The sequence below is a fragment of the Chiloscyllium punctatum genome, chromosome 15 (assembly GCF_047496795.1).
Source record: "Chiloscyllium punctatum isolate Juve2018m chromosome 15, sChiPun1.3, whole genome shotgun sequence".
In the NCBI taxonomy this organism is placed as follows: domain Eukaryota; kingdom Metazoa; phylum Chordata; class Chondrichthyes; order Orectolobiformes; family Hemiscylliidae; genus Chiloscyllium; species Chiloscyllium punctatum.
This window is the reverse complement of record NC_092753.1, coordinates 18,290,384-18,315,489: the sequence shown is the minus strand read 5'-3', so window position 1 is coordinate 18,315,489 and position 25,106 is coordinate 18,290,384. Positions and strand designations below refer to the sequence as shown.

The 25,106-nt window shown below is 46.4% G+C and overlaps 1 protein-coding gene and 2 non-coding genes across 3 annotated transcripts; 1 reads left to right on the top strand and 2 right to left on the bottom strand.

The window, feature by feature from the left end:
- Nucleotides 1-284: 284 nt before the first annotated feature.
- Nucleotides 285-356, bottom strand: trnag-ucc (transfer RNA glycine (anticodon UCC)). The gene has a single exon. It is a non-coding gene; the product is annotated as a tRNA-Gly (tRNA).
- Nucleotides 357-4,056: 3,700 nt separating this feature from the next.
- trnag-ucc (transfer RNA glycine (anticodon UCC)) lies at nt 4,057-4,128 on the bottom strand. The gene has a single exon. It is a non-coding gene; the product is annotated as a tRNA-Gly (tRNA).
- Nucleotides 4,129-10,053: 5,925 nt separating this feature from the next.
- LOC140486096 (large ribosomal subunit protein uL18m-like) lies at nt 10,054-24,210 on the top strand. Its single transcript, XM_072584754.1, has 4 exons — nt 10,054-10,157; nt 10,261-10,435; nt 18,910-19,147; nt 24,038-24,210. Exons 1-4 carry the CDS (start codon nt 10,088-10,090, stop codon nt 24,200-24,202), a joined length of 648 nt encoding a protein of 215 aa, XP_072440855.1. The 5' UTR covers nt 10,054-10,087; the 3' UTR covers nt 24,203-24,210.
- The last annotated feature ends 896 nt before the right edge of the window (nt 24,211-25,106 follow it).

Here is a 25,106-nt window from a genome sequence, read left to right as displayed (position 1 = left end):
TGTAGTTCACAAAAAACAAAATGAGAGTAATGTTGAAATGAGTGAAATCCGGAAACATTTCTTTCGAAATAAGATGGAAAACCCATGAATTCTGCCATGACTCGTGTTTCTTTGAACCGTGCTCGACTTGACTCCTTAATCCTCCTGGGGACATCCTCAACTTCAAAGTTGTGTCTGCACTCCAGAGGTCTGGCAGACTCAATGTGATGTGCAGACGGAGGTGTTTCATTCCCACTGAATCGATCGGCTCTTTTGGTTGTGGAGTGGTGTTAAAATGCACTGCTTGCGATGGCCGGGAATCGAACCCGGGTCAACTGCTTGGAAGGCAGCTATGCTCACCACTATACCACCATCGCTACAGGCGGAAGCGCTCTAGAAATCAGCTGATGTGCCATAATAGTTCTTGACTCGAAATTTCGTTGTTGTTTTGTTGGAAATTTTGCAGTGAAATATTAGAATTGAGAAGTCATCAAAGACCGAGTTTTACTGAGTGGATCGGTCTCCTGATGCCCCGCCTCACTTCTTAATACACACAAAGCAGCATTTCGGATTTCTCATCATCTGAAATTAATCAATAACAGAAATAGCACGAAAATCCCAGGGCAACCCTGGAACGATCACACAATTAAAACTTGTCAAGTTCTCAGAAAGGTTCACCGGACCGAAACGTCAACTCTGATTTCTCTTCATACAGCTTTACCACCGACTTCGGGTTTGGTTTCTGATTTACAGCGTAGACATAGTCATCGAGATCGAGATGTACAGCTCGGAAACAGACCCTTCGGTCCAACCTGCCCATGCCGACCAGATATCCCAACCCAATCTAGTCCCACCTGCCAGCACCCGGCCCATATCCTTCCAAACCCTTCCTCTTCATATACCCATCCAAATGCCTGGAAAATGTTGCAATTGTACCAGCCTCCGCCACTTCCTCTGGCAGCTCATTCCACACACGTACCACCCTCTGGATGAAAGCGTTGACCCTTTGGTCGCTTTTATATCTTTCGCCTCTCACACTAAACCTATGCCCTCTAGTTCTGGACTCCCCGACCCCAGGGAAAAGTCTTTGTCTATTTATCCTATCCATGCCCCACATAATTCTGCAGTTCTCTCAGTTTCTAAAACTTCTCAAGAGTTTTCTTAGAAAACAAAAACGGCAAAAACAGAGGAACCATTAGACTGAGGCCACGCTGCAGTAATTGTGGAGAGGAGGGAATTCCGGGTAACAGTTCGGGAAGCAGAACCCTCTCGAGGAATATGTATTAATTTGAAGTTCGATCCCGTTGATAGATTTGCAGGTTTCTCTTTTACTTTGTAGAAGAGGGGGAGGTGTCAGTCAGCAGTAAGGGGTTTTCACAGGAGGGCATGATTTGGAGATGCCAGTGTTGGACTGGGGTATAGAAAGTTAAAAATCACACAACACCAGGTTATAGACCAACAGGTTTAATTGGAAGCACTAGCTTTCGGAGCGCTGCTCCTTCATCAGGTGGTTGTCCGAAATCTAGAGCTTCCAATTAAATCTGTTGGACTATAACCTGGTGTTGTGTGATGTTTAACTTCACAGCAAGGGGTAGTCATGGGCAGCTGTTTAGTGAAGGTCGCTTCCACTGATGTGGGAAGGCAGTGCACGCAAAACCCTCCCTGCCCTAGATAGGTAACCTGAACCAAGATGGGCTTTCCAAGGTCAGGGGGTGCAGAGTGCTGAGGCCGCTGTCATCATTTAGTTTCCATGGGTCCCAAGTCCTTGGGATGCCGTGGCGCCTTAATGATGAATGGGATTGTGTGCAACCGAGACAGGGTCGTGGCAGAACAGTGTCGAGAGTGTGTTGCTGGAAACGCACAGCAGGGAAATCGATGTTTCGGGCTCCAGCATCTACAGACCTCCCTGTCTCCGAGCAGAACAGTGTTATCCGCTCAGGTTTAAGCAGAACGTCCGCAGCTACTCCTGCGGGTCCAACGAAACACAAAGCGCTATCCGGGAAGGCAAACGTAGGGGGTGGGGTCAGCAAGCACAGCGTAGGGTGATCCCGGTTCGTGAGGGGAAAAAGAAAACGTAGTGCGGTGAAATTAACATAGGAAGTGAAATTGACAAAGGACGTGAAATTGACATTGTCAGAGCAAACCTGCGCAGGAAGGAGGTAGAGCGTCATGGAGGGGCGGTGGGCAAGATGGAAAGGACGGGGTCAAGGGAGGGCACAGACGGCTGTGTAAGGGCATGAGCAAGTGTTACCCTTCATGGTGTCGTGGGGGGATGAAGGTCGGGTCTGCAGGCAATGATAGTCTCCAGCTGAGAGTCGTGAGAACCCGGAATCAGTGTGTGTGGGGGGGGGCGGGGGGGACTGTGTGTGTGTGTGTGTGTGTATATGTGTGTGTGTGTGTGTGTGTGTGTGTGTCTGCGTGTGTGGGTGCATGTGTGTGTGTGTGGCTGCATGTGTGTGTGTGTGGGTGCATGTGTGGATGTGTGTCCTGTGTGTGTGTGTGTGTCTGCGTGTGTGGGTGCATGCATGTGTGTGTGTGTGGATGCATGTGTGGGTGTGTGTGGCTGTGTGTGTGTGTGTCTGTGTGTGTGTGTATGCATGTAGGGATATGCGGGTGTGTGAGAGTGTGTGTAGGTGCATGTGTGTGAGTGTACTGGCGTATCAATTTGTGAGAATGTGCGTGAATGGCTGTGAATGTGGAAGTGTTTGAGTGAGTTTATGAGAGAGAGCTTGTGTTTGAGAGAGGGTATGCATGTGTGTGTGGGTCGGTAGGAGTGTGCTTTTGTGTGTGTGCGTGTACATGTGTAGTGTCCGTGAAATAGTATACAGTGCAGTGTTGTCACGTGTCGTGTGACATGAACCAAAGTGCCCAGTTAAAGTCATCCCCATGGGTACCGAATTTGACTATCAGCCTCTGCTTGGCCACTTTGCATTGTTGGCTGTCCCATAGTCTGCCTTGCAGGATTGTCACCCAGGGGTCCGAGACCGAAAGGCACAGAGCGCTGAAGTGCTCTCCGACTGGGAGGCTAGAACCAGTCTGACTCAAGATTGGGACACAGACAGACTTTAACCTCACACCTTTAATGCATTGTCTGAGCTGAGATGGCATCTCTTGTTAGACAACCTGAAGTTATCTCGACAACGTAACTTTGAAAAGGTTCTGAGGTTCTTATATTAAAGAACGGAAACTAGTAAACCCATTATAAAAGATGAAAGGCTTAACCTAAATGTGTTTAATATATCATTTCAGCTGCATTAAACTGTAATCCTTTTGCTATAAATACTGCGTCTTATGGTCCTTCTTATCATCAGGTTGATCTACATCGGATACACTCCATCCATTCTTTATCCTTCAAAGAAAATCAGACATCTTCATCAGACACTACCTTCCCTTAACAAATCCATGATGACTATATCGGATGATGACGTGGAGGAGCCTGTGGTGGACTGGGAGGACAAAGTTCAAAATCACACAATACCAGGTTATCGTCCAAGTAGCTTTCGGAGCACTCCTAAAACTAGTGCTTCCAAGTAAAGCTGTTGGACTGTAATCTGGTGTTGTGTGATTTTTAACTTTATCCTGGATTAAACTTTCACTCACTCTGTGGTCACTTCTATCATCTCTCAGAGTTTTATCGAATCATTTTCTCATACTGGAAATATAAAAGCAGCTGGTGTCCACTCCTCCTATTTCTGACCTGCACCTAAAACAATAACATTACCGATTCGATATGAGAAATAACGTTGTTTGGATATTTGTGAACTGTCCACCCACATTTCACTTGATATTAGGCTGTAGTTCACAAAAAACAAAATGAGAGTAATGTTGAAATGAGTGAAATCCGGAAACATTTCTTTCGAAATAAGATGGAAAACCCATGAATTCTGCCATGACTCGTGTTTCTTTGAACCGTGCTCGACTTGACTCCTTAATCCTCCTGGGGACATCCTCAACTTCAAAGTTGTGTCTGCACTCCAGAGGTCTGGCAGACTCAATGTGATGTGCAGACGGAGGTGTTTCATTCCCACTGAATCGATCGGCTCTTTTGGTTGTGGAGTGGTGTTAAAATGCACTGCTTGCGATGGCCGGGAATCGAACCCGGGTCAACTGCTTGGAAGGCAGCTATGCTCACCACTATACCACCATCGCTACAGGCGGAAGCGCTCTAGAAATCAGCTGATGTGCCATAATAGTTCTTGACTCGAAATTTCGTTGTTGTTTTGTTGGAAATTTTGCAGTGAAATATTAGAATTGAGAAGTCATCAAAGACCGAGTTTTACTGAGTGGATCGGTCTCCTGATGCCCCGCCTCACTTCTTAATACACACAAAGCAGCATTTCGGATTTCTCATCATCTGAAATTAATCAATAACAGAAATAGCACGAAAATCCCAGGGCAACCCTGGAACGATCACACAATTAAAACTTGTCAAGTTCTCAGAAAGGTTCACCGGACCGAAACGTCAACTCTGATTTCTCTTCATACAGCTTTACCACCGACTTCGGGTTTGGTTTCTGATTTACAGCGTAGACATAGTCATCGAGATAGAGATGTACAGCTCGGAAACAGACCCTTCGGTCCAACCTGCCCATGCCGACCAGATATCCCAACCCAATCTAGTCCCACCTGCCAGCACCCGGCCCATATCCTTCCAAACCCTTCCTATTCATATACCCATCCAAATGCCTGGAAAATGTTGCAATTGTACCAGCCTCCGCCACTTCCTCTGGCAGCTCATTCCACACACGTACCACCCTCGGGATGAAAGCGTTGACCCTTTGGTCGCTTTTATATCTTTCGCCTCTCACACTAAACCTATGCCCTCTAGTTCTGGACTCCCCAACCCCAGGGAAAAGACTTTGTCTATTTATCCTATCCATGCCCCACATAATTCTGCAGTTCTTTCAGTTTCTAAAACTTCTCAAGAGTTTTCTTAGAAAACAAAAACGGCAAAAACAGAGGAACCATTAGACTGGGAGGAAGTGGTAGCCAGGCACAGTGATGTCGGGACAGGAATACCGATCAATGCAGGGGACACAGAGAGTAGGGTCACTGGACAAGGGATTATTGGATCACAGCCCCTATTGTAGCAGTCCACCCATGCACTACCCTCAGGTACTCAGCGAAACGGTGCCCATCCACAGAGAGAGCATCCGCAGGCCTCCTATATTATGATTGAGCCATTTCCCCAACACGCGAGACCCTTGGGCTACTGCAGGAGCGAGGTTTTGCAGGCTGTCTCTAAACGCTCCTCACACTCCCCGTCTGCGAATCCAATCCACGTGGAGGTAGGGGGGACATTTCATTGTCTCAGTGAGGAAGTCCTTGAGGAGTGGGATAGGTTAATGAACTCTCTGTCTCAGGAGCAAAGAATCCAGTTGAAATGATTGGTGCAGCAGCATGACAACATATGCAGGAATAAGATGAGGAGGACTAATACTGTTGTGCATGAGCTGGAAGTTGGGAATGCTGATGCATAAAATAACACCCCTGCAGACTTCTTCATTTCAAAGCCACACAGGTCCAGAAGGAAGTGGATGTGATGCTTAACGGAGATATCTTCGAACTGAGTCAGAGCAAGTGGAGTTCGCCGATCGTGATAGTTCCCAAACCTGACAAGACTCAATGGTTTTGTGTGGACTATTGGAAGATCAATGCCGTAACAAAATCAGACTCATACAAGATTGGAGGACTGTAGGGTGAAGGTTGGATAAACTAGTTACATCAGAAAGTTGGACTTACTGTGTGGTTATTGACAGGTACCTTTATCAGAGAAAGTGAAAGAGGTTTCTGCATTTGTCATTCCAAATAGGCTATATCAATTCAAAGTCGAATGAAGAACACACCAGCCACATCCCAAAGATTTATGAACAGAGTCGTGGCTGAGTTAACAAACTGTGCAGTTTATCTGGATGATATATTGATGTTTAGCAAGTCATGGAAAGATCACATGGTACAGTTGGCAGAGCTCTTTGTACAATTAAGAGAAATAAAACCGTAATAAATGTAAAGAAAACAGAATTTGCGAAAACCGAGGTGATGCTTTTGGGGCATAAAATCTGTCATGGAAGGTTGACCTCAAGGATCGCAAAGACAAAGGCCATCAAGGAATTTCATCTGACAGCACGTGTTATTGTGAATTCAACAGATAAATTACAACTAAGATTGGACAGATACCTTATGTTATGTATATGTGTGCAGAAATTTAATATGATCTTAAATTAATGTCTTATGTATTTTATTGTAATGGGATTTAAGAATTAGAAAAAAGATGAAGCAGTTGTTTCATTATGATGGTCCATCTTTTTCTTAACCGGGGGGGAGGTGTTATGAAGTTGAAGTTTAAGAGAGAGTAAATGCTGTTCTGAACTGAGAGCTGACACGCACCTGTGGTGACTAGATGGCAGTTTCAGAGAGTATTGGAAATTTGAAAATATGTATAATTTGGCTGTGAAATGGATACATGAGTTGGTTGCTGCTTTGACAAGAATTCAAACTTAACCAATCATTTTGAATTATGCCCCAGGATACCTAAACCCAATCGCGTTTGTATTTATTGTTTTTGCAAACATACAACCAGTGAGACGATCTGATGTTGGGGTATTAAAAAAAAAAGCCGGCATTTAGAAAGTCTGACAGAGCAACTGTTATTGAGAGAGTAACTGCTATCAAGAAAGACTGCCATTCAAAAACACTCTCTGTAAGAGGTATCTTCTTCATATGAAATATCTTCACATTAAAAGGCAGAAAGCAACCCAGAGAGATCTTCAGCCAAAAGAAGACAGACACCGGAGACGACAGCCACTGTATGGTTTTGAAACTAAATTGATGTAATATTAATATATTTTTTGTTGGAAGAGTTCATTGTTATAGAATTGTAGGCAGACAATAAGCAGTTAAGAGAGGGAGGAAGGAGCTTAGAGTTGTGATTTGTTGTTTAATGTTCACTTTTAGAGTTAAGGAATAAATTAATGTTATTTTCTCGAAATAGTGGAATTTGGATGTTCTCTATTACTCATATTTTAACAGATTATGAGGTGAGGTGAACCTTTTTGGGTGTTTCGTTTAATTAACAGAGGAGTTCACCACCTGTGTCATAATACAATACATAAAGCCATAGTATCATCACAGAAGACAGAATGATGCTGCCTCCGGAGATGAGTGACTGGGCTTGCAACAATGGTGAGCTGTCAGAGTAATAATGGACATGGTGATTGGCCATTGGTGTTGGTGTGATGATGTGGGCGGTCAGGCAGAGGAATGATGGCATGAATGCCAATAGGATGGGAATGTTGGTGAGGTATGTGTGAGAAAGAGAGTGATAATGTACATGGAGACTGGACATGGAGATGTGCATGCTGGGTTTAGAGTGATGGTGGGTTAGGTATGGAGTGCTATGATGGCCATGGTAACTGACCATTGGGATGCCAGTAATGTTGGATTCTGGGAATGGCAAATAGGATGTGGGAGATAGTGCAGAGGAGGTTTGGTGATGAACATGGAAACTCGCCAATAACATAGCAGTGATGGTGAGCTGGGCAGTAGGACACAGGATGAAGGATGTGGATACTGTATTTCAGAGTTTTGATTCAGAAATCGTTTGAGGTATCAAGTGGATTCAGTGAACAGTTAGGAAGGCAAATGCAATGTTTGCATTTGTTTTGAATGGACTAGAATACAAGAGCAGAAGTGAACTGTTGAGGCTGTACAAAGTTCTGGTCAGACGGCATTTTCTACATTGTGAGCAGCTATGAGCCCTGTGTCAAAGGAGGGATGTGTTACCCAAGGAAGTGACAGAGAAGGTCTACAAGAATGGTTCTGGGTTGTCATATGAGGAGAAGTTGAGGAATCTGAGCCAGAACACAAGGCTGAGTAGATAGATGATGTGGGGCCTCACTGAAAATTATAGACAGTTACCTTGGATGAGGGGAATGGCCAATTCGATGGGGGCTAATAGTTGGGATGAATGTGTTGCTTGACGTGGAGATTGTCCAATGGGATGAGAGAAATGGTGTGGGAAAGTGAGAGTAATGATGGACATGGTGTGTGGAATGAGGATGGTGTGGAGGTTTGGAACAGTGTAGGGATGGGGATGATATGAAATATGTGATAGTGTGGAGGATGAAGACAGGGGATGGAGATTGTTAAAAATCACACGGCACCAGGTTGTAGTCCAACAGGTTTATTTGGAAGTACCAGCATTCACAGCACTGCTCCTTCATGAGGGAGCTGTGGAGCAGGACTATAAGACACAGACTTTATAGAAAAAGATCACAGTGTCATGCAACTGAAATGATATGTTGAACAAACCTAGATTGCTGTTAAGTCTTTCGTCTTTTAGAATGGGCTGCAGGTTTCAGTTCATTAATATGTAAATCCCAGAACTTCTTTCAAGTCACATGCTTGAGATAACTTCAGGCTTTATTAGAAAAGAGATGACATTTCAGGTCAGACAATGCATTAACTGTGTGAAGTTAGAGCCTGTCTGTATCTTAATCTTGAGCCAGACTGGTTCTATTTCCAAAGTAGGAATTTGTAAAATGTTACATGGATTGACTTGCTTGCATTGACTGCTTGCAAATTGTGTGCTTTTTGAACAAAATAGAATCTATCTGCAATTACAATACTGTAAACGCAAAATCACCCCAAAGACTTACATGAGTGTGTGCGTGCATGTAAGTCTCAGAGACTCTGAGTGATTTTATGTGGGTGTGTGGTAAAGACTGTGAGTGTGTGCATGTAAGTGTTGATGCTTGTGAGAGGGTGTGTTTGCGTGTGTGCATTCTTGGTAGAGTGTGTGCATGAGTATGACGGAGAATAAGCCTGTGAGAGAGTGTGTACATGGATGTGAGTGTGGGTGGTGTATGTGTGTGTATGATAGGGTCCATGTGAGTATGTAACAGTGTGTGGGTATTGTGTAGTGCGGTCCCCTGTAGTGTGGCATGAACCCAAAATCCTGGTTGAAGCTATCCTCATGGGTACCAAACTTATATGAGCCTCTGCCCGGCCACAGTGCAATGTTGCGTATCCCGAAGTCGGCCTTGGAGGACAGTCCCCTGAAGATCTGAGGCCGGATGTCCCTGACTGCTGAAGTGTTCCCTGACTGGGAGAGAATGTGCCTCCACATCTTGATTTATTGTAGTCACGTGTACCCAAGTAGAGTGAAATAAACAGGCAGGAGGCTGGAAGAACACAGCAAGCCAGGCAGCATCAGGAGGTGGAGATGTCGATGTTTCGGGTATAACTCTTCTTCAAGACCTCCTGATGCCGCCTGGCTTGCTGTGTCCTCCAGCCTCCTGCAGTATTTTTTGTCGTAATCTAAGTGCAGCTTTGTTTTGTGAGCAGAACAAGCAGATCATAACAAACAAGGACATATAGATCAGAGGGTGTCTGGGCAGAGCCAGGCATACACGTTACACTGCACAGAAGGTGCACAAAGCAGTTTCAACAACAGCAATATCAACATTATTTTAACTGAGAGGGATCCTTGCAGCAGTCTAATAACAGCAGGGGATGAGGCCAGTTATGAGAGATTGAGGATGATGTGTGGAATGGGGACAGATTGGAGGATAGTTGGGAGGGAAGGGGATGGTATGTGGATTGGAGATGGGACTTCATCCAAACGCCAATCAAATGAAGGATACGAACGGAAGCCCCGCCCACTGCGACGGTTCCGTCACTGCCGTGAAGGCCAGCTTCCGGCAGAGCGGTCAGGGGGCGGGGCTAGTGACTAATCAAAGGTGTCGGGGACGACGGGGCTGGGTCTCCGGGTGGGGCGGGGCTTGATATTGGGGAAGAGACGTCAGTGGGCGGGGCGCGGTATCCAGGAGAGGCGTCGGATGCCAGGCGAGGTGTCCGGGGTGGATGTCCAGGGGGGCGGGGCTTGGTTGCCAGGGGGCGTGGGTTGGCAAACCGGGTGAGGCGTTAGGGGCGGGGCTTAGTTGCCGGGGCGGGGCTTAGTTGCCAGGGCGGGGAATAAGTGGGCGGGGCTTGGTGTCCATGGGCGGAGGGCGAGGCTTCAGGGGACAGTGCTGAGTGTCTGGGAGTGAGGTCGAGGGGCGGGGCTACGTGTCCCGTCGTCACGTCAGGGGGCGGGGTTCTCAGCGCAATGGCGGCGGTGGTGGTCGCTCTCGGGTTGCAGCTGGAGCGAGCGGCGGTGGCGGCTACCGCTCGAACAGGTACTGGGTGGGCAGAGTCATGCCCCTGTCACCCGGCCATTGTCAGCAGTGATGACCCATGTGCCCCTGCATTAACCCCGTCTCTCTCTCTCTGGGCCTGAAGGTTGGCGGTTGATGTCGGCCTCGGCTGAAGCCTCGATAGCCCCGGACACGCGAGAGAACGAGACGGTCTCGCCGCGATTTGTGAACCGCAACCCCCGGAACCTGGAGCGTCTGGCGCTGGCGAGGAAGGACAACGGCTGGCAGAGCACCTGGCCGAGGGGCAGCTACTGGCACCGGTGAGCACCGGACACCACATGGGACAGCACAGTACAGGCCCTTCGGCCCACCATGTTGTCCTGAGCATTTATCTAACATCAACCACATCTACACACCCTGCAAATTACTGCCGTCCATGTGCTTGTCCAGCAGTTGCTTAAATGTCCCTAATGTCACTGACTTTTCTACCACCGCTGGCAGTGCATTCCACACACCCACCGCTCTCTGAAGAAAGAACCTACCTCTGACATCGCCCCGATACCTTCCTGAAGTCACCTTAAAATTATGACCTCTTGTGTCACCCATTTCTGCCCGGGGGTGGGGGGTGGGGAAGTCTCTGGCTACCTACTCTATCTAAGCCTCTCATTAACTTGTACACCTCTCTCGGGAAAAATCCACTCCATCTTCCTTCGCTTTGCCCTTGAATGCCCTCAGTTTGTCAACAGCATTCCGATACAAAGTTAAAAATCACACAACACCCGGTTATAGTCCCAACAGGTTTAATTGGGAGCACTATCTTTCGGAGTGCCGCTCGTCCTTCTTCAGGTGGTTGTGATGATGGAGCGGCACTCCGAAAGCTAGTGTGCTTCCAATTAAACCCGTTGGACTATAACCTGCTGTTGTGTGATTTTTAACTTTGTACACCTCAGTCCAGCAGTGGCATCTCCAAATGATGAGCATTCAGATAGCAAGTCAAAGAGTCATAGAGATGTACAGCATGGGAACAGTCCAACTTGTCCATACCGACCAGATATCTCAACCCAGTCTGGCACCTCCCAGCACCTGGCCCATATCCCTCCAAACCATTCCTATTCGTATACCCATTCATTGCCTTTTAAATGTTGTAATTGTACCAGCCTCCACCACTTCCTCTGGCAGCTCATTTCGTACACGCACCACCCTCTGTGTGAAAAAGTTGCCCCTTAGGTCTCTTTTATGTCTTCCCCTCTCACCCTAAGCTTATTGCTCTAGTTCTGAGATCTCCTTACAAATTTGTTTCTCAATTTCTCTCTGGCTATGAGGGAGTCTATAATACAAGCCCAACAAGCCCTTTCTTATTTCAGTTCCACCCAAATAACTTCCCTGGATGTATTTTCGAGAATATCCTCCCTCAGTACAGCAGTAATGCTATCCCTTATCAAAAACGCCACTCTCCCTCCTCTGTTGCCTCCCTTTCTATCCTTCCTAGCATTTGTATCCTGGAACATTAAGCTGCCAGTTCTGTCCATCCCTGAGCTATGTTTCTCTAATTGTTATGATATCCCAGTCCCATGTTCCTAACCATGCCCTCAGTTCATCTGCCTTCCCTGTTAGGCCTCTTGCATTGAAATAAATGCAGTTTAATTTATCAGTCCTACTCTGTTCTCTGCTTTGTTCCTGCCTGCCCTTACTGTTTGACTCGCCTTTGTTCTCAACTGTACCAGTCTCAGATTGATCTCTTTCCTCACTATCTCCCTGGGTCCCACACCCCCATCATACTAGTTTAAATCCTCCCAAGCAGCTGTAACAAATCTCCCTGCCAGTATATTAGTCCTCTTCCAATTTAGGTACAATCCATCCTTCTTGTGCAGGTCACCTCTACCCCAAAAGAGCTTCCAATGATCCAAAATTTTGAATCCTTCTCCCGTGCACCTGCTCCTCAGCCATGCATTCATCTGCTCTATCCTCCTATTCCTGCCCTCACTAGCTCATAGCACCAGGAGTAATCCAGATATTAGTACTCTCATGGGCCTCCTTTTTAAATTCCTGCCTAACTCCCTGTAATCTCCTTTCAGAATCTCAATCTTTTCCCTTCCTATGTCATTGGTTCCACTGACCTCCTGCTGGCCCCTCTTCCACTTGAGAACATTCTGCATCCCCTCTGAGACATCCTTGACTCTGGCACCAGGAATACAACACACCATTCTGATTTTATGCCGCTGGCCACAGGACCATCTGTCCTCAAATTCGAGACAGTCCTCAAATTCAATCGATCTCTTGGAACCTGATATACCTGTCATTGCATTAGAACTGGTCTCAGTACCAGAATCTTGGCTGTTTGCTACGTTTCCCTGAGAATCATCAACCCCACATGTTCCAAAACAGCATACTTATTTGAAATGGGGATAGCCACAGAAGACTCCTGCACGAACTGTCTACCTCTCTTACCTTTCCTGGAGTTAACCAATCTATGTGACTGGATCTGCATCTTTTCCCTCTTCCTATAACTGCCATCCTTCATGTCTCCCTGCTCTTGTAAATTCCTCATTACCTCGAACTGTCTCTCCAACTGTTCCATTCAATTTGAAAGGATTCTTAATCAACGGCATATATTGCAGATATAGTCCTCAGTAACCCTTAAACTCTCCCTGAACTCCTACATCCGACAAGAAGAGCATATCACTCTACTAAAGGCCATTTTTGCTTTTAGTCTACAGACACAGAAAATAGCACTGTCTTATTCCTCTACAAAACACTGCTCCAGGTTAAATTAATACTTGTGGCTTATATTTTAAGTTTAATCAAGAGGCATATCTCAAAAAAACATAATAAAACACCAACTCTACTCACAACTGCAGATTTACTGTAAGGCCATGCTTAAAATATCCACTTACCTGTTTCTGTGCTGTCCCCTCTCCCAAACAGGTTCCTCCAAGATTAGTTGTGAATTTCACTTGTTTGTTTTCCCAGATGTATTCCAATGTCCAGTGATTCACGAATTCAAACAGCAAAGGCAGTAACTGTGCAGGTTCACTGCTGTGTCAGTTTCTGCCAATTTCCCGTTTCCATTGCCAGTGGCTGTCAGCTCTTTGTCCCTGAGTTCTGCCTCTGGCCGAGTGAATGTGAAAATTCTTCAGTGAATAGTCCTCTTATAGAACATAGAACATAGAACAATACAGCACAGAACAGGCCCTTCGGCCCACGATGTTGTGCCGAACTTCTATCCTAGATTAAGCACCCATCCATGTACCTATCCAAATGCCGCTTAAAGGTCGCCAATGAATCTGACTCTACCACTCCCACGGGCAGCGCATTCCATGCCCCCACCACTCTCTGGGTGAAGAACCCACCCCTGACATCTCCCCTATACCTTCCACCCTTCACCTTAAATTTATGTCCCCTTGTAACACTCTGTTGTACCCGGGGAAAAAGTTTCTGACTGTCTACTCTATCTATTCCTCTGATCATCTTATAAACCTCTATCAAGTCACCCCTCATCCTTCGCCGTTCCAACGAGAAAAGGCCGAGAACTCTCAACCTATCCTCGTATGACCTACTCTCCATTCCAGGCAACATCCTGGTAAATCTTTTCTGCACCCTCTCCAAAGCTTCCACATCTTTCCTAAAGTGAGGCGACCAGAACTGCACACAGTACTCCAAATGTGGCCTAACCAAAGTCCTGTACAGCTGCAACATCACCTCACGACTCTTGAATTCAATCCCTCTGCTAATGAACGATAATACTCCATAGGCCTTCTTACAAACTCTATCCACCTGAGTGGCAACCTTCAAAGATCTATGTACATAGACCCCAAGATCCCTCTGTTCCTCCACCTGACCAAGAACCCTACCATTAACCCTGTATTCCGCATTCTTATTTGTTCTTCCAAAATGGACAACTTCACACTTGGCAGGGTTGAACTCCATCTGCCACTCCTCAGCCCAGCTCTGCATCATATCTAAGTCCCTCTGCAGCCGACAACAGCCCTCCTCACTGTCCACAACTCCACCTATCTTTGTATCATCTGCAAATTTACTGACCCACCCTTCGACTCCCTCATCTAAGTCATTAATAAAAATTACAAACAGCAGAGGACCCAGAACTGATCCCTGCGGAACTCCACTTGTAACTGGACTCCATGCTGAATATTTACCATCTACTACCACTCTCTGACTTCGACCGGTTAGCCAGTTTTCTATCCAATTGGCCAAATTTCCCTCTATCCCATGCCTCCTGACTTTCCGCATAAGCCTACCATGGGGAACCTTATCAAATGCCTTACTAAAATCCATGTACACTACATCCACTGCTCTACCCTCATCCACATGCTTGGTCACCTCCTCGAAGAATTCAATAAGACTTGTAAGGCAAGACCTACCCTTCACAAATCCGTGCTGGCTGTCCCTAATCAAGCAGTGCCGTTCCAGATACTCGTAAATCCTATCCCTCAGTACCCTTTCCATTACTTTGCCTACCACAGAAGTAAGACTAACTGGCCTGTAATTCCCGGGGTTATCCCTATTCCCTTTTTTGAACAGGGGCACAACATTCGCTACTCTCCAGTCCCCTGGTACCACCCCCGTTGCCAGTGAAGACGAGAAGATCATTGCCAACGGTACTGCAATTTCCTCTCTTGCTTCCCACATAATCCTAGGATATATCCCGTCAGGCCCGGGGGACTTGTCTATCCTCAAGTTGTTCAAAATGTCCAACACATCTTCCTTCCTAACAGATATCTCTTCTAGCTTATCAGTCCGTTTCACACTCTCCTCTTCAACAATACAGTCCCTCTCGTTCGTAAATACTGAAGAGAAGTACTTGTTCAAGACCTCTCCTATCTCTTCCGACTCAATACACAGTCTCCCACCACTGTCCTTGATCGGACCTACCCTCGTTCTCGTCATTCTCAGGTTTCTCACATACGCATAGAATGCCTTGGGGTTATCCTTGATCCTATCCGCCAGGGATTTTTCATGCCCTCTCTTAGCTCTCCTAATCCCTTTCTTCAGGTCCCTTCTGGCTATCCTGTATCCCTCCACTGCTCTGTCTGAACCTTGTTTCCTCAACCTTATGTAAGCCTCCTTCTTCCTCTTTACTAGACATTCAACCTCCCTCGTCAACCAAGGCTCCCTCACACGACCATTTCTTTCCTGCCTGATCGGTACATACATATCAAGGACACGTCGTATCTGCTCCTTGAAAAAGTCCCACATTTCCACCACATCCTTCCCTGACAGCCTATGCTCCCAACGTATGCTCCTCAAATCCTGTCTTACAGCATCGTAATTTCCCTTCCCCCAATTGTAAAAACTTCCTTGTTGTGTGCACCTATCCCTCTCCATAACCAAGGTGAAAGTGACAGAATTGTGGTCGCCATCACCAAAATGTTCACCCACTAACAAGCCCACCACTTGTCCCGGTTCGTTACCGAGTACCAAATCCAATATGGCCTCCCCTCTGGTTGGACAATCTACATACTGCGTTAGAAAAGCTTCCTGGACACACTGCACAAACACCGCCCCATCCAATCTACTTGATCTAAAGAGCTTCCAATCAATATTTGGGAAGTTGAAGTCGCCCATGACTACGACCCTGTGGCTTCTGCACCTTTCCAAAATCTGTTTCCCAATCTGTTTCTCCACATCTCTGCTGCTATTGGGGGGCCTATAATAAACACCCAACAAGGTGACTGCACCTTTCCTATTTCTGACTTCAGCCCATACTACCTCCAGAGGCAGATCTCCCTCAAACTTCCTTTCTGCAGCCGTTATACCATTTCTAATTAGCAATGCCACCCCCCCTCCTTTTTTACCACCCTCCCTAATCTTACTGAAACATCTGTAACCAGGAACCTCCAACAGCCATTCCTGTCCCTCATCTATCCATGTTTCCGTGATGGCTACAACATCGTAGTCCCAGGTACCGATCCATGCCTTAAGTTCACCCACCTTATTTCTGATACTCCTTGCATTGAAGTATACGCACTTGAGCCCATCTCTGTGTCCGTAAGTAGTCCCTGTCAGTGCTACCTTCTCCACAGCCTCCCTACAGTCTTGGACATCCTGACACACAGCTAGCTTACTTGCTGGACTACAAGTCCGGATCCCATCCCCCTGCCAAATTAGTTTAAACCCCCCCGAAGAGTGCTAGCAAACCTACCCCCCAGGATATTGGTGCCCTTCTGGTTCAGGTGCAACCCGTCCTGTTTATACAGGTCCCACCTTCCCCAGAATGCAGTCCAATTGTCCAAATATCTGAAGCCCTCCCTCCTACACCATCCTTGCAGCCACGTGTTCAACTGCACTCTCTCCCTATTCTTTGCCTCTCTGTCACGTGGCACCGGCAACAACCCAGAGATGACGACTCTGTCTGTCCTAGCTTTTAGCTTCCAGCCTAACTCCTTGAGCTCTTGAATGACCTCCCCGCCCCTCTTCCTACCTATGTTGTTGGTGCCAATGTGTACCACGACTTCTGGCTGCACACCCTCCCCCTTAAGGATTCTGAAGACACGGTCCGAGACGTCTCGGACCCTAGCACCCGGGAGGCAACAAACCATCCGAGAGTCTCGTCCATGTCCACAGAACCGCCTGTCCGTCCCTCTAACTAGAGAGTCCCCTATAACTAGCGCTCTCTTCTTCTCCCCCTTTCCCTTCTGAATCTCAGAGCCACAGACCCCTTCACTGCAGCTTACACCTGCAAGGCTGTCCCCCCCAACAGTTTCCAAAGCTGCATACTTATTTTTTAGGGGAACGACTACAGGGGAACCCTGCACTGCCTGTTTCTTCCCCTTCCCACCTCTAACTGTTACCCAGCTACCTCTGTTCTCTGGCGTAACTATGTCCCTGTAGCTTCTATCGATCACCCTCTCAGCCTCTCGAATAATCCTCAGCTCATCCAGTTCCAGTTCCAGTTCCCTAACTCGTTCGGTGAGGATCAGGATCTGACTGCATTTCCTGCACACGAAGTCGGCAGGAGTATCGGTGGTCACCCCTACCTCAAACATCCTGCAGGAGGAACATTCCACCGCCTGTGCTGCCATGACTGTACACTGTCTCCAAAAACAAGAACACTGAGTCAATAACCTGTGGACGTTAAAGTTAGGTTAGAGGAGGAGGGTGGGAGGGAGGGAGGCCCTACGAAAGTAGGACCTGGGGTTTAGAACACACCCACTCAAATACTAATCACTTACCTTCCCGCCCAGCTATGCGCTCCAACCTCACTTCCGCTGCCCGCTACAGGTAAGTAATTTTGAAACAAACTGTCTTACCTTAGCTGTAGTCTCCCGGGTTCGTTTTTCCTCGGCCGCTGCTCCCACTCAAATGACCAGACTTGTCTCAGACTTCCGAGATTCTGGGTTAGATGGGAGAGCAGAAATCTAACCACTGGTATCTGGGCTGATGTGAGAACTGTTGTACTGGAGTAGCACACTGTTGGAGGGTCAGTGCTGAGGGAGTGCCAGACTGTGTCCCTCTGTGACATCTAACTGGCTGACTGCTGTCTGAAGTCTATATTAAAGATTTCGTGACCTCCTTGGAAGAAGCACTGTGAATGCCAATTTGAATCTTTAAAACTTGTGTCCAGTTGGTGAAAACAGGCAATCAGCCCGATATCACAGTGCTGTTAGTCAGTTCTTGCTGTCTGCACGTTAGTTGCTGTGTTCCCTGAGTAACCGCAGTATCTACCTGACAGTCCATATGATGTTGGAACAGAGGTCAGCCAATTGAATGTACTCTTTTGTCCGATGGGGTCATGGCTGATTTGGCAATTATCAACTCCACTCTCCTGTCTTTCTTTATAATCTTTGATCCCTTCCAGATTAAAAATCTCATCGCAGCCTTCAATATCATTAATGACTCAGCCTCGACCGCCCTCTGTGGTCAAGAGTTCCGCAGATTCACTCCCCTCTGAGAGAAGAAATTCCTCCTCATGCTTCCCTTTTATTCTGAGACTGTGCCTCAAAACTAGAGTCGAAAAGTGTGGCGCTGGAAAAACATGGCAGGTCATGCAGCATCCGAGGAGCAGGAGAGTCGACGTTCCGGGGGTAAGCCCTTTATCAGGAATGTCAAAACAAGATGGAATATTCCATCTCACCAAAATTACGTGGAAGAAAATGGAAGACAGTTTAACGGCTGGACTCACTACTACTCATAAAAAGGCCAAAGGACTACTTGTTTTCCAAACTGCTAGCTGTAGCGCCATGTTCACATTCATTGACTTAGAAATAAGGTCACACAGGGCTCATAGAAACATACAGTATAAGCAAAGGAGGAGGCTGTTTACCCCTTTTAACAATCCATGTGATCATGGCTGATCAGCCAACTCGGTTCCCTGATCCCATTTCATTCCTGTAATCCCAAGGACTTTATCTAACGCCTCAGAAGTATGGGAAGTGATTTTTGGGTCCCTTGCTGATATATTTGTATCATCGATAGCCACGAATGAAGTGCCAGTAGATTGGAGGGTGGCTAATGTGGTGTGATTATTTAAGAAAGGTAGTAAGCAAAAGCCAGGGAACTGATGTCAGTGGTGGGTAAGTTGTTGGAGGGGATTGTGAGGGATAGGATCTATGTGCATTTGGAAAGCCAAGGACTTATTAGGGATAGTCAACATGGTTTTGTGCATGAGAAATGGTATCTCACCAACTTAATTGAGTTTTTGATGAAGTGACAAAGACGATTGAAGAAGGCAGGGGAGTGCAGTTGTGGTAAGTGGTGCCTCACAGGATGATTTGCTGCTGATATCTCTCATTTCCTTTGTCATTGATTTTTCTGTCTCTCTACTGCTTGATGCCAGGTTGCGTTTCAGGAAGAGCCAGAGGCACGTCACAGCCTGTGTGGAGGCAGCAAGCAGTCAGGGCGAGGTGGTCATCTCAGCTTCGACCCAAGAGTGGTCCATCAAGAAGCACCTATACAGCACCCGGGACGTCACTGCAGCCGAGACTGTGGGCCGTGTGCTAGCTCAACGCTGCCTTGAGGCCGGGATTGGCTACCTCCAATTCCGGGCTATCCCTTGGGAATACCGGGCAGAGTCGGTAAGTCCCGAGAACTTTAAGAGAATGAGGGTCCTGATTAGTTTAGGAGGAAAGATAGGTGACTCACTTAAACAGGATTGTGGCTGATTGCATCCGGCCTCAACTCCACAGTCCTGCCCACTGTCTTGAAACCATTACTGACTAAAAAATTGTCTACCACCTCAAATTTATTCAGTGACTATCACACTCTGGAGAAGCAAATCCCCTTATGAGAACATAGAACATAGAAAAATACAGCGCAGTACAGGCCCTTCGGCCCTCGATGTTGCACCGACCGAAGCCTACCTAACTTACACTAGCCCAATAACCTCCATATGCTTGTCCAATGCCCGCTTAAATGAACATAAAGAGGGAGAGTCCACCACTGCTACTGGCAGGGCATTCCATGAATTCACAACCCGCTGAGTAAAAAATCTACCCCTAACATCTGTCCTATACCTACCACCCCTTAATTTAAAGCTGTGTCCCCTAGTAACAGCTGACTCCATACGCGGAAAAAGGTTCTCACTGTCAACCCTATCTAAACCCCTAATCATCTTGTACACCTCTATCAAATCTCCCCTAAACCTTCTTTTCTGCAATGAGAAAAGTCCCAAGTGCCTCAGCCTTTCCTCATATGATCTTCCTACCATGCCAGGCAACATCCTGGTAAACCTTCTCTGCACTCGTTCCAATGCCTCCACATCCTTCCTATAGTATGGCGACCAAAACTGCACACAATACTCCAGATGAGGCCACACCAGAGTCTTATGCAACTGCAACATGACCTCAGGACTCCGGAACTCAATTCCTCTACCAATAAAGCCCAGTACACCATATGCCTTCATCACAGCACTATTTACCTGGGTGGCAACTTTCAGAGATCTGTGTACATGGACACCAAGATCCCTCTGCTCATCCACACTACCAAGTAGTCTACCATTAGCCCAGTAATCCATCTTCTTGTTACTCCTACCAAAGTGAATGACTTTACACTTAGCTACATTGAATTCCATTTGCCACCTTACTGCCCAGCTCTGCAACTTATCTATATCGCGCTGTAACCTGCCACATCCTTCTTCGCTGTCCCCAACTCCACAGACTTTTGTGTCATCCGCAAACTTGCTCACCCAGCCTTCAAGCCCCTCCTCCAGGTCATTTATAAAAATGACAAACAGCAATGGTCCCAAAACAGATCCTTCTGGAACACCGCTAGTAACTGCGCTCCAAGATGAACTATACCATCAACTACTACCCTCTGTCTCCTTCCAGCCAGCCAATTCCTAATCCAAGCCTCTAATGCACCCTTAATGCCATATCTCCGTAGTTTTTGCATTAGCCTGCCATGGGATACTTTATCGAACGCCTTGCTAAAATCCATATACACCACATCTACTGCTTTACCCTCGTCCACTTCCTTGGTCACCTTCTCAAAGAATTCAATAAGGTTTGTGAGGCACGACCTGCCCTTCACAAAACCATGCTGACTATCCTTGATCCCATTATTCCTATCCAGATGTTCATTAAATCCTATCCCTTACAATTCTCTCTAAGACTTTGCCCACAACAGAAGTGAGACTCACTGGCCTATAGTTACTCGGGCTATCCCTGCTCCCCTTCTTGAACAAGGGGACCACATTTGCTATCCTCCAGTCTTCTGGCACTATTCCCGTAGACAATGACGACATAAAAATCAAGACCAATGGATCCGCTATCTCCTCCCTAGCTTCCCAGAGGATCCTAGGATAAATGTCATCAGGCCCAGGGGACTTATCTATTTTCATCCTTTCCAGTATTCCCCAGACCTCTTCCCTACGTACCTCAAGGCCATCCATTCTAATCACTTGTGACTCAATATTCACATCGGCAACAATGTCCTGTTCCTGAGTGAATACTGACGAAAAGTTTTGATTCAGTGTCTCACCAATCTCCTCCACCTCCACACACACAACTTCCCACTACTATCCTTGACTGGACCGATACCTACCCTAGTCATCCTTTTATTCCTGACATACCTGTAGAAAGCCTTTGGGTTTTCCCTAATCCTACCAACTAAGGACTTTTCATTACCCCTTCTCGCTGCTCTTAGCTCTGTCTTTAGATCCTTCCTGGCTACCTTATAACTCTCAATCGCCCCAACTGAACCTTCACGCCTCATCTTTACATAGGCCGCCCTCTTCCCTTTCACAAGGGATTCCAATTCCTTATTAAACCACGGCTCCCTCACAAGACCCTTTACTCCCTGCCTGACTGGTACATACTTATCAAGGACACCCATCAGCTGTTCCTTGAACAATCTCCACATATCATTTGTGTTCTTCCCTTGAAGCCTATTTTTCCAATCCACGCATCCTAAGTCATGCCTCACCGCATCATAATTTCCCTGCCCCCAGCTATAACTGTTGGCCTGCAGTGCACACTTATCCCTCTCCATCACGAGAGTAAAAGTCACCGAGTTGTGGTCACTGCCCCCGAAGTGCTCACCTACCTCCAAGTCTAACACCTGGCCTGGTTCATTACCTAGAACCAAATCCAGTATAGCCTCACCTCTTGTTGGCCTGTCTACATATTGTGTCAGGAAACCCTCCTGCACACATTGGACAAACACCGACCCATCTAACGAACTCGAGCTATAGCTTTCCCAGTCAATATCTGGGAAGTTAAAGTCCCCCATAACAACCACCCTGCTACTTTCACTCTTCTCCTGAATCATCCTGGCAATACTTTCCTCTACTTCTCTCGGACTATTAGGAGGCCTGTAGAAAACTCCGAACAGGGTGACCTCACCTTTCCTATTTCTAACCTCCGCCCACACTACCTCAGATGGCAAGTCTTCCTCCATCACCCTTTCTACTGCTGTAATATTATCCTTGACAAGCAATGCCACACCTCCCCCTCTTTTACCCCCATCTCTGACCCTACTAAAACATTTAAACCCTGGAACCTGCAACAGCCATTCCTGTCCCTGTTCTACCCACGTCTCTGTAATGGCCACAACATCGAAGTCCCAGGTACCAACCCTCGTCATGTCTGTTATTAAACGTGCCACATGTTAAGCCTAAAACGATGACCTCTCATATGAACGAGGACCGTAAGGAAGCCACTCAGCTCCTCCAGCTTACTCTGCCGTTCAATAAGATCATGGCCGATCTGATTTTAACTTTGACTCAATGTTGCAGTACATCCTCCCAAATCTTTCAGCCTCTTAACCTACATTGCCCCACAAGGGGAAACATCTTCTCTGCGTCTACTTTGTTAATCTCCTTTAGCATCTTACAAACTTCAATTAGATCTTGTGGGTGAATTACCACAAGCTACCTTTAATTTGGCTACTTACTAAGGAATCTCCAAGACAATCCAGTCTTAAAACAGAGGAACCTCTATTATCTGAATGAGTTGGGCGAGCACCTTCTCGTTCGGATCGCAGTGCTCTACCAGACAGTTTGTTTCAATCAATAATTTTGATGAGTCTGCTATTTGAACAAACTAATCTTTGCATTCTGCAAATTGCAGGTTAAACTGAGAAGGACTTAAACCCTTAACATCACATAAATATATGAAATCCCTGCATTAAGCAAGGTCCTGAACAGCTTCTACAATCACAAGAGCATTTATCAAGTTTCTGTGAACTCAGTGTCACAGTAGGAAATCAGAAGCACTGCCTTGCGCGTGTTTACTTTCTCGGCAATTTTTTTCAAGAACTGCCCAGTAAAGTGCCGGAAATAAAGCACATACCTTTGAAAAGGACTGTGTAACTAACCCTTACGTGAAACCAAAAACTCCAGTCATTGTTGTTTGAGGTGCTTGTGTTTCTTTGATTTTGCCAGTGTTTTCACATGTTCTTCAGTACAGGCAATCCAAATTCACCTACCTCTTTGATGTAATATTTTTATTAGACCTTGAGACCTTGTTCGGATAATCCAAAATACGGATAATTGAGGTTAGTCTGTACTTAATCTTTATTGCACGTGGCAGCCAAAATAAGGACCTCCGGTCAGCGAGTTAGGCCTCACAACCCAGCTTGGGTATTACCTGATTCATGGTGGAATTTAGCTACGATTACGACCTACAATGTCTGTCTTTGGATGTCCAGGGTATCATCCTTGTACAGTGCCGTTCTTCAGAGTTCTGCTGCTGAGGAACCCTGAATCTGAAATCTTCTAGAATTTTCTGCCTTGTGATGTGACATGATTGATGCTCCTTTAGATTTGTTCATCCACAATATTGATTCTGGAGTATTCAAGTCTTTGGATTGCCTTCTTATTGGGAGTAGCTTTTCTGATCCTTGTTACACTTGATGCCAACTTTCTATTCAAAACATTGCATGTTGTGCCAGTAACCCCTTCACTTCAGTACATCCCTCATGCAGGGAATATTAATTACCTATTAGTCACAAGACAGCTGGTTGTCAAACAATTAACTTTGCTAACCCTGGAAACGGGTTATTTATGTTGCTTTGACTCCTTTTTCTCCCAGGTATGGTTAATTGGAATGTTGCCTTTAATTCCTTCATACCAACTTCTCCTTGTCCCTTACATCTCAGGAAACAGTTCAAGTCTGCAGTATCGCAATCTTCTAAACTGAGTTTTAACCTGGGATAAAAATGGGAGTTTGTCAGTCCAAATAGCAATCACAAAACCCTGGAATAATGAAAGAAAGTTTGTGGGGGAGGAGGAAACAATCAGAATTTTTTTAGGCTCATCGATTGAGGTAGGAATCACAATCCCATAGGGATAGTTGTCTGGGAGAGGTATTACAGAAGAAGAGGGTAGATTTGACTGGAGGAGAAGAATCACTGCCTCAGGATTGGGCAGAGAAGGGACAGCTACCCTGTGGGATAGAGAGAGGGAGGGCAGCAAGGGGCTATCAGCGAACAAACTCATCTCATCTCCATCTCTCTGTGCTCTGTAGGTCCAGCGATTCCGCTCTGCGCTAAAAGACAGTGGGCTGATCCTCAGCGAACCACAGAGAGTGTACCAGTCGATGCATGGGAATTTGGGACCGAAGGTGAGATGGGGCAAAGGCATCGCAACAAGTTCCTTTCGATTCCTAAATAAAGCAAAAGATTCTGTCTGACTTCAGAACTCATTCTTTTCACGGGTTGTCATAAGGGATGCGGGGTGAGGGTGCAGGCTTCACACACAGCAAGATGGTCCCAGATTGCTCCATCTCCCTCCCATCAGCCAAGGTTTATTCTGAGCTCACTGATCTTATCTGCTGGGGGACTGACTGGTCTCCTTCCTATTCCTGTGTAACAGGATTGAGGAACTGAATGATCTCCTGTTCCTGTGTTACAAGACAAGGGGAGTACTCAGTGAATGATAGGACACTAGGAAACTCAGAGGAACAGGGGTCTTGCCCACAGATCCCTGAAGGTGAAGAGACAGATTAGTAGATAGCTAAGCATCCATGACCATTTCCATTTAGAAGGACAAGGGCAGCAGATACATGGAACCCCAACCCCTCAAGTTCCACTCCAAGACACTCGCCATCCTGACTTGGAAATATATTGCCATTCCTACACCGTCGCTGGTTCAAAATCATGGAATTCCCTCCCTGAGGGGTCTACCTATATCTCATGGCCTACAGCAATTCAGGAAGGCAGCTCATCACCAACTTCTCAAGAGCCACTGGGCACTGGTGATAAATGCTGGCCAGCTAGTGATGCTCATGTCCCACAAGTGACTAAAAAAAATTCCATTCCACTGAGACTGTTCCAGAAAATGAGAGATTTCACCAATCGCCTCTTAATCCTGGGGATGCAAAAATCATCACAAATATGGGATTTTAATCCCTGCAGCACCTTGGCAGTGATTTTCTTTCTGGACACCATTATGTTCCTGTTAGAGTAAAGCTGGTAAATGCGAGTACAGTGGATGAAGACATAAAGTCGCAGAGACATACAGCACAGACTTCGGTCCAACTCGTCTATGCCAACCAGTTACCCTAAATTAATCTTGTCCCATTCACCAGCACTTGG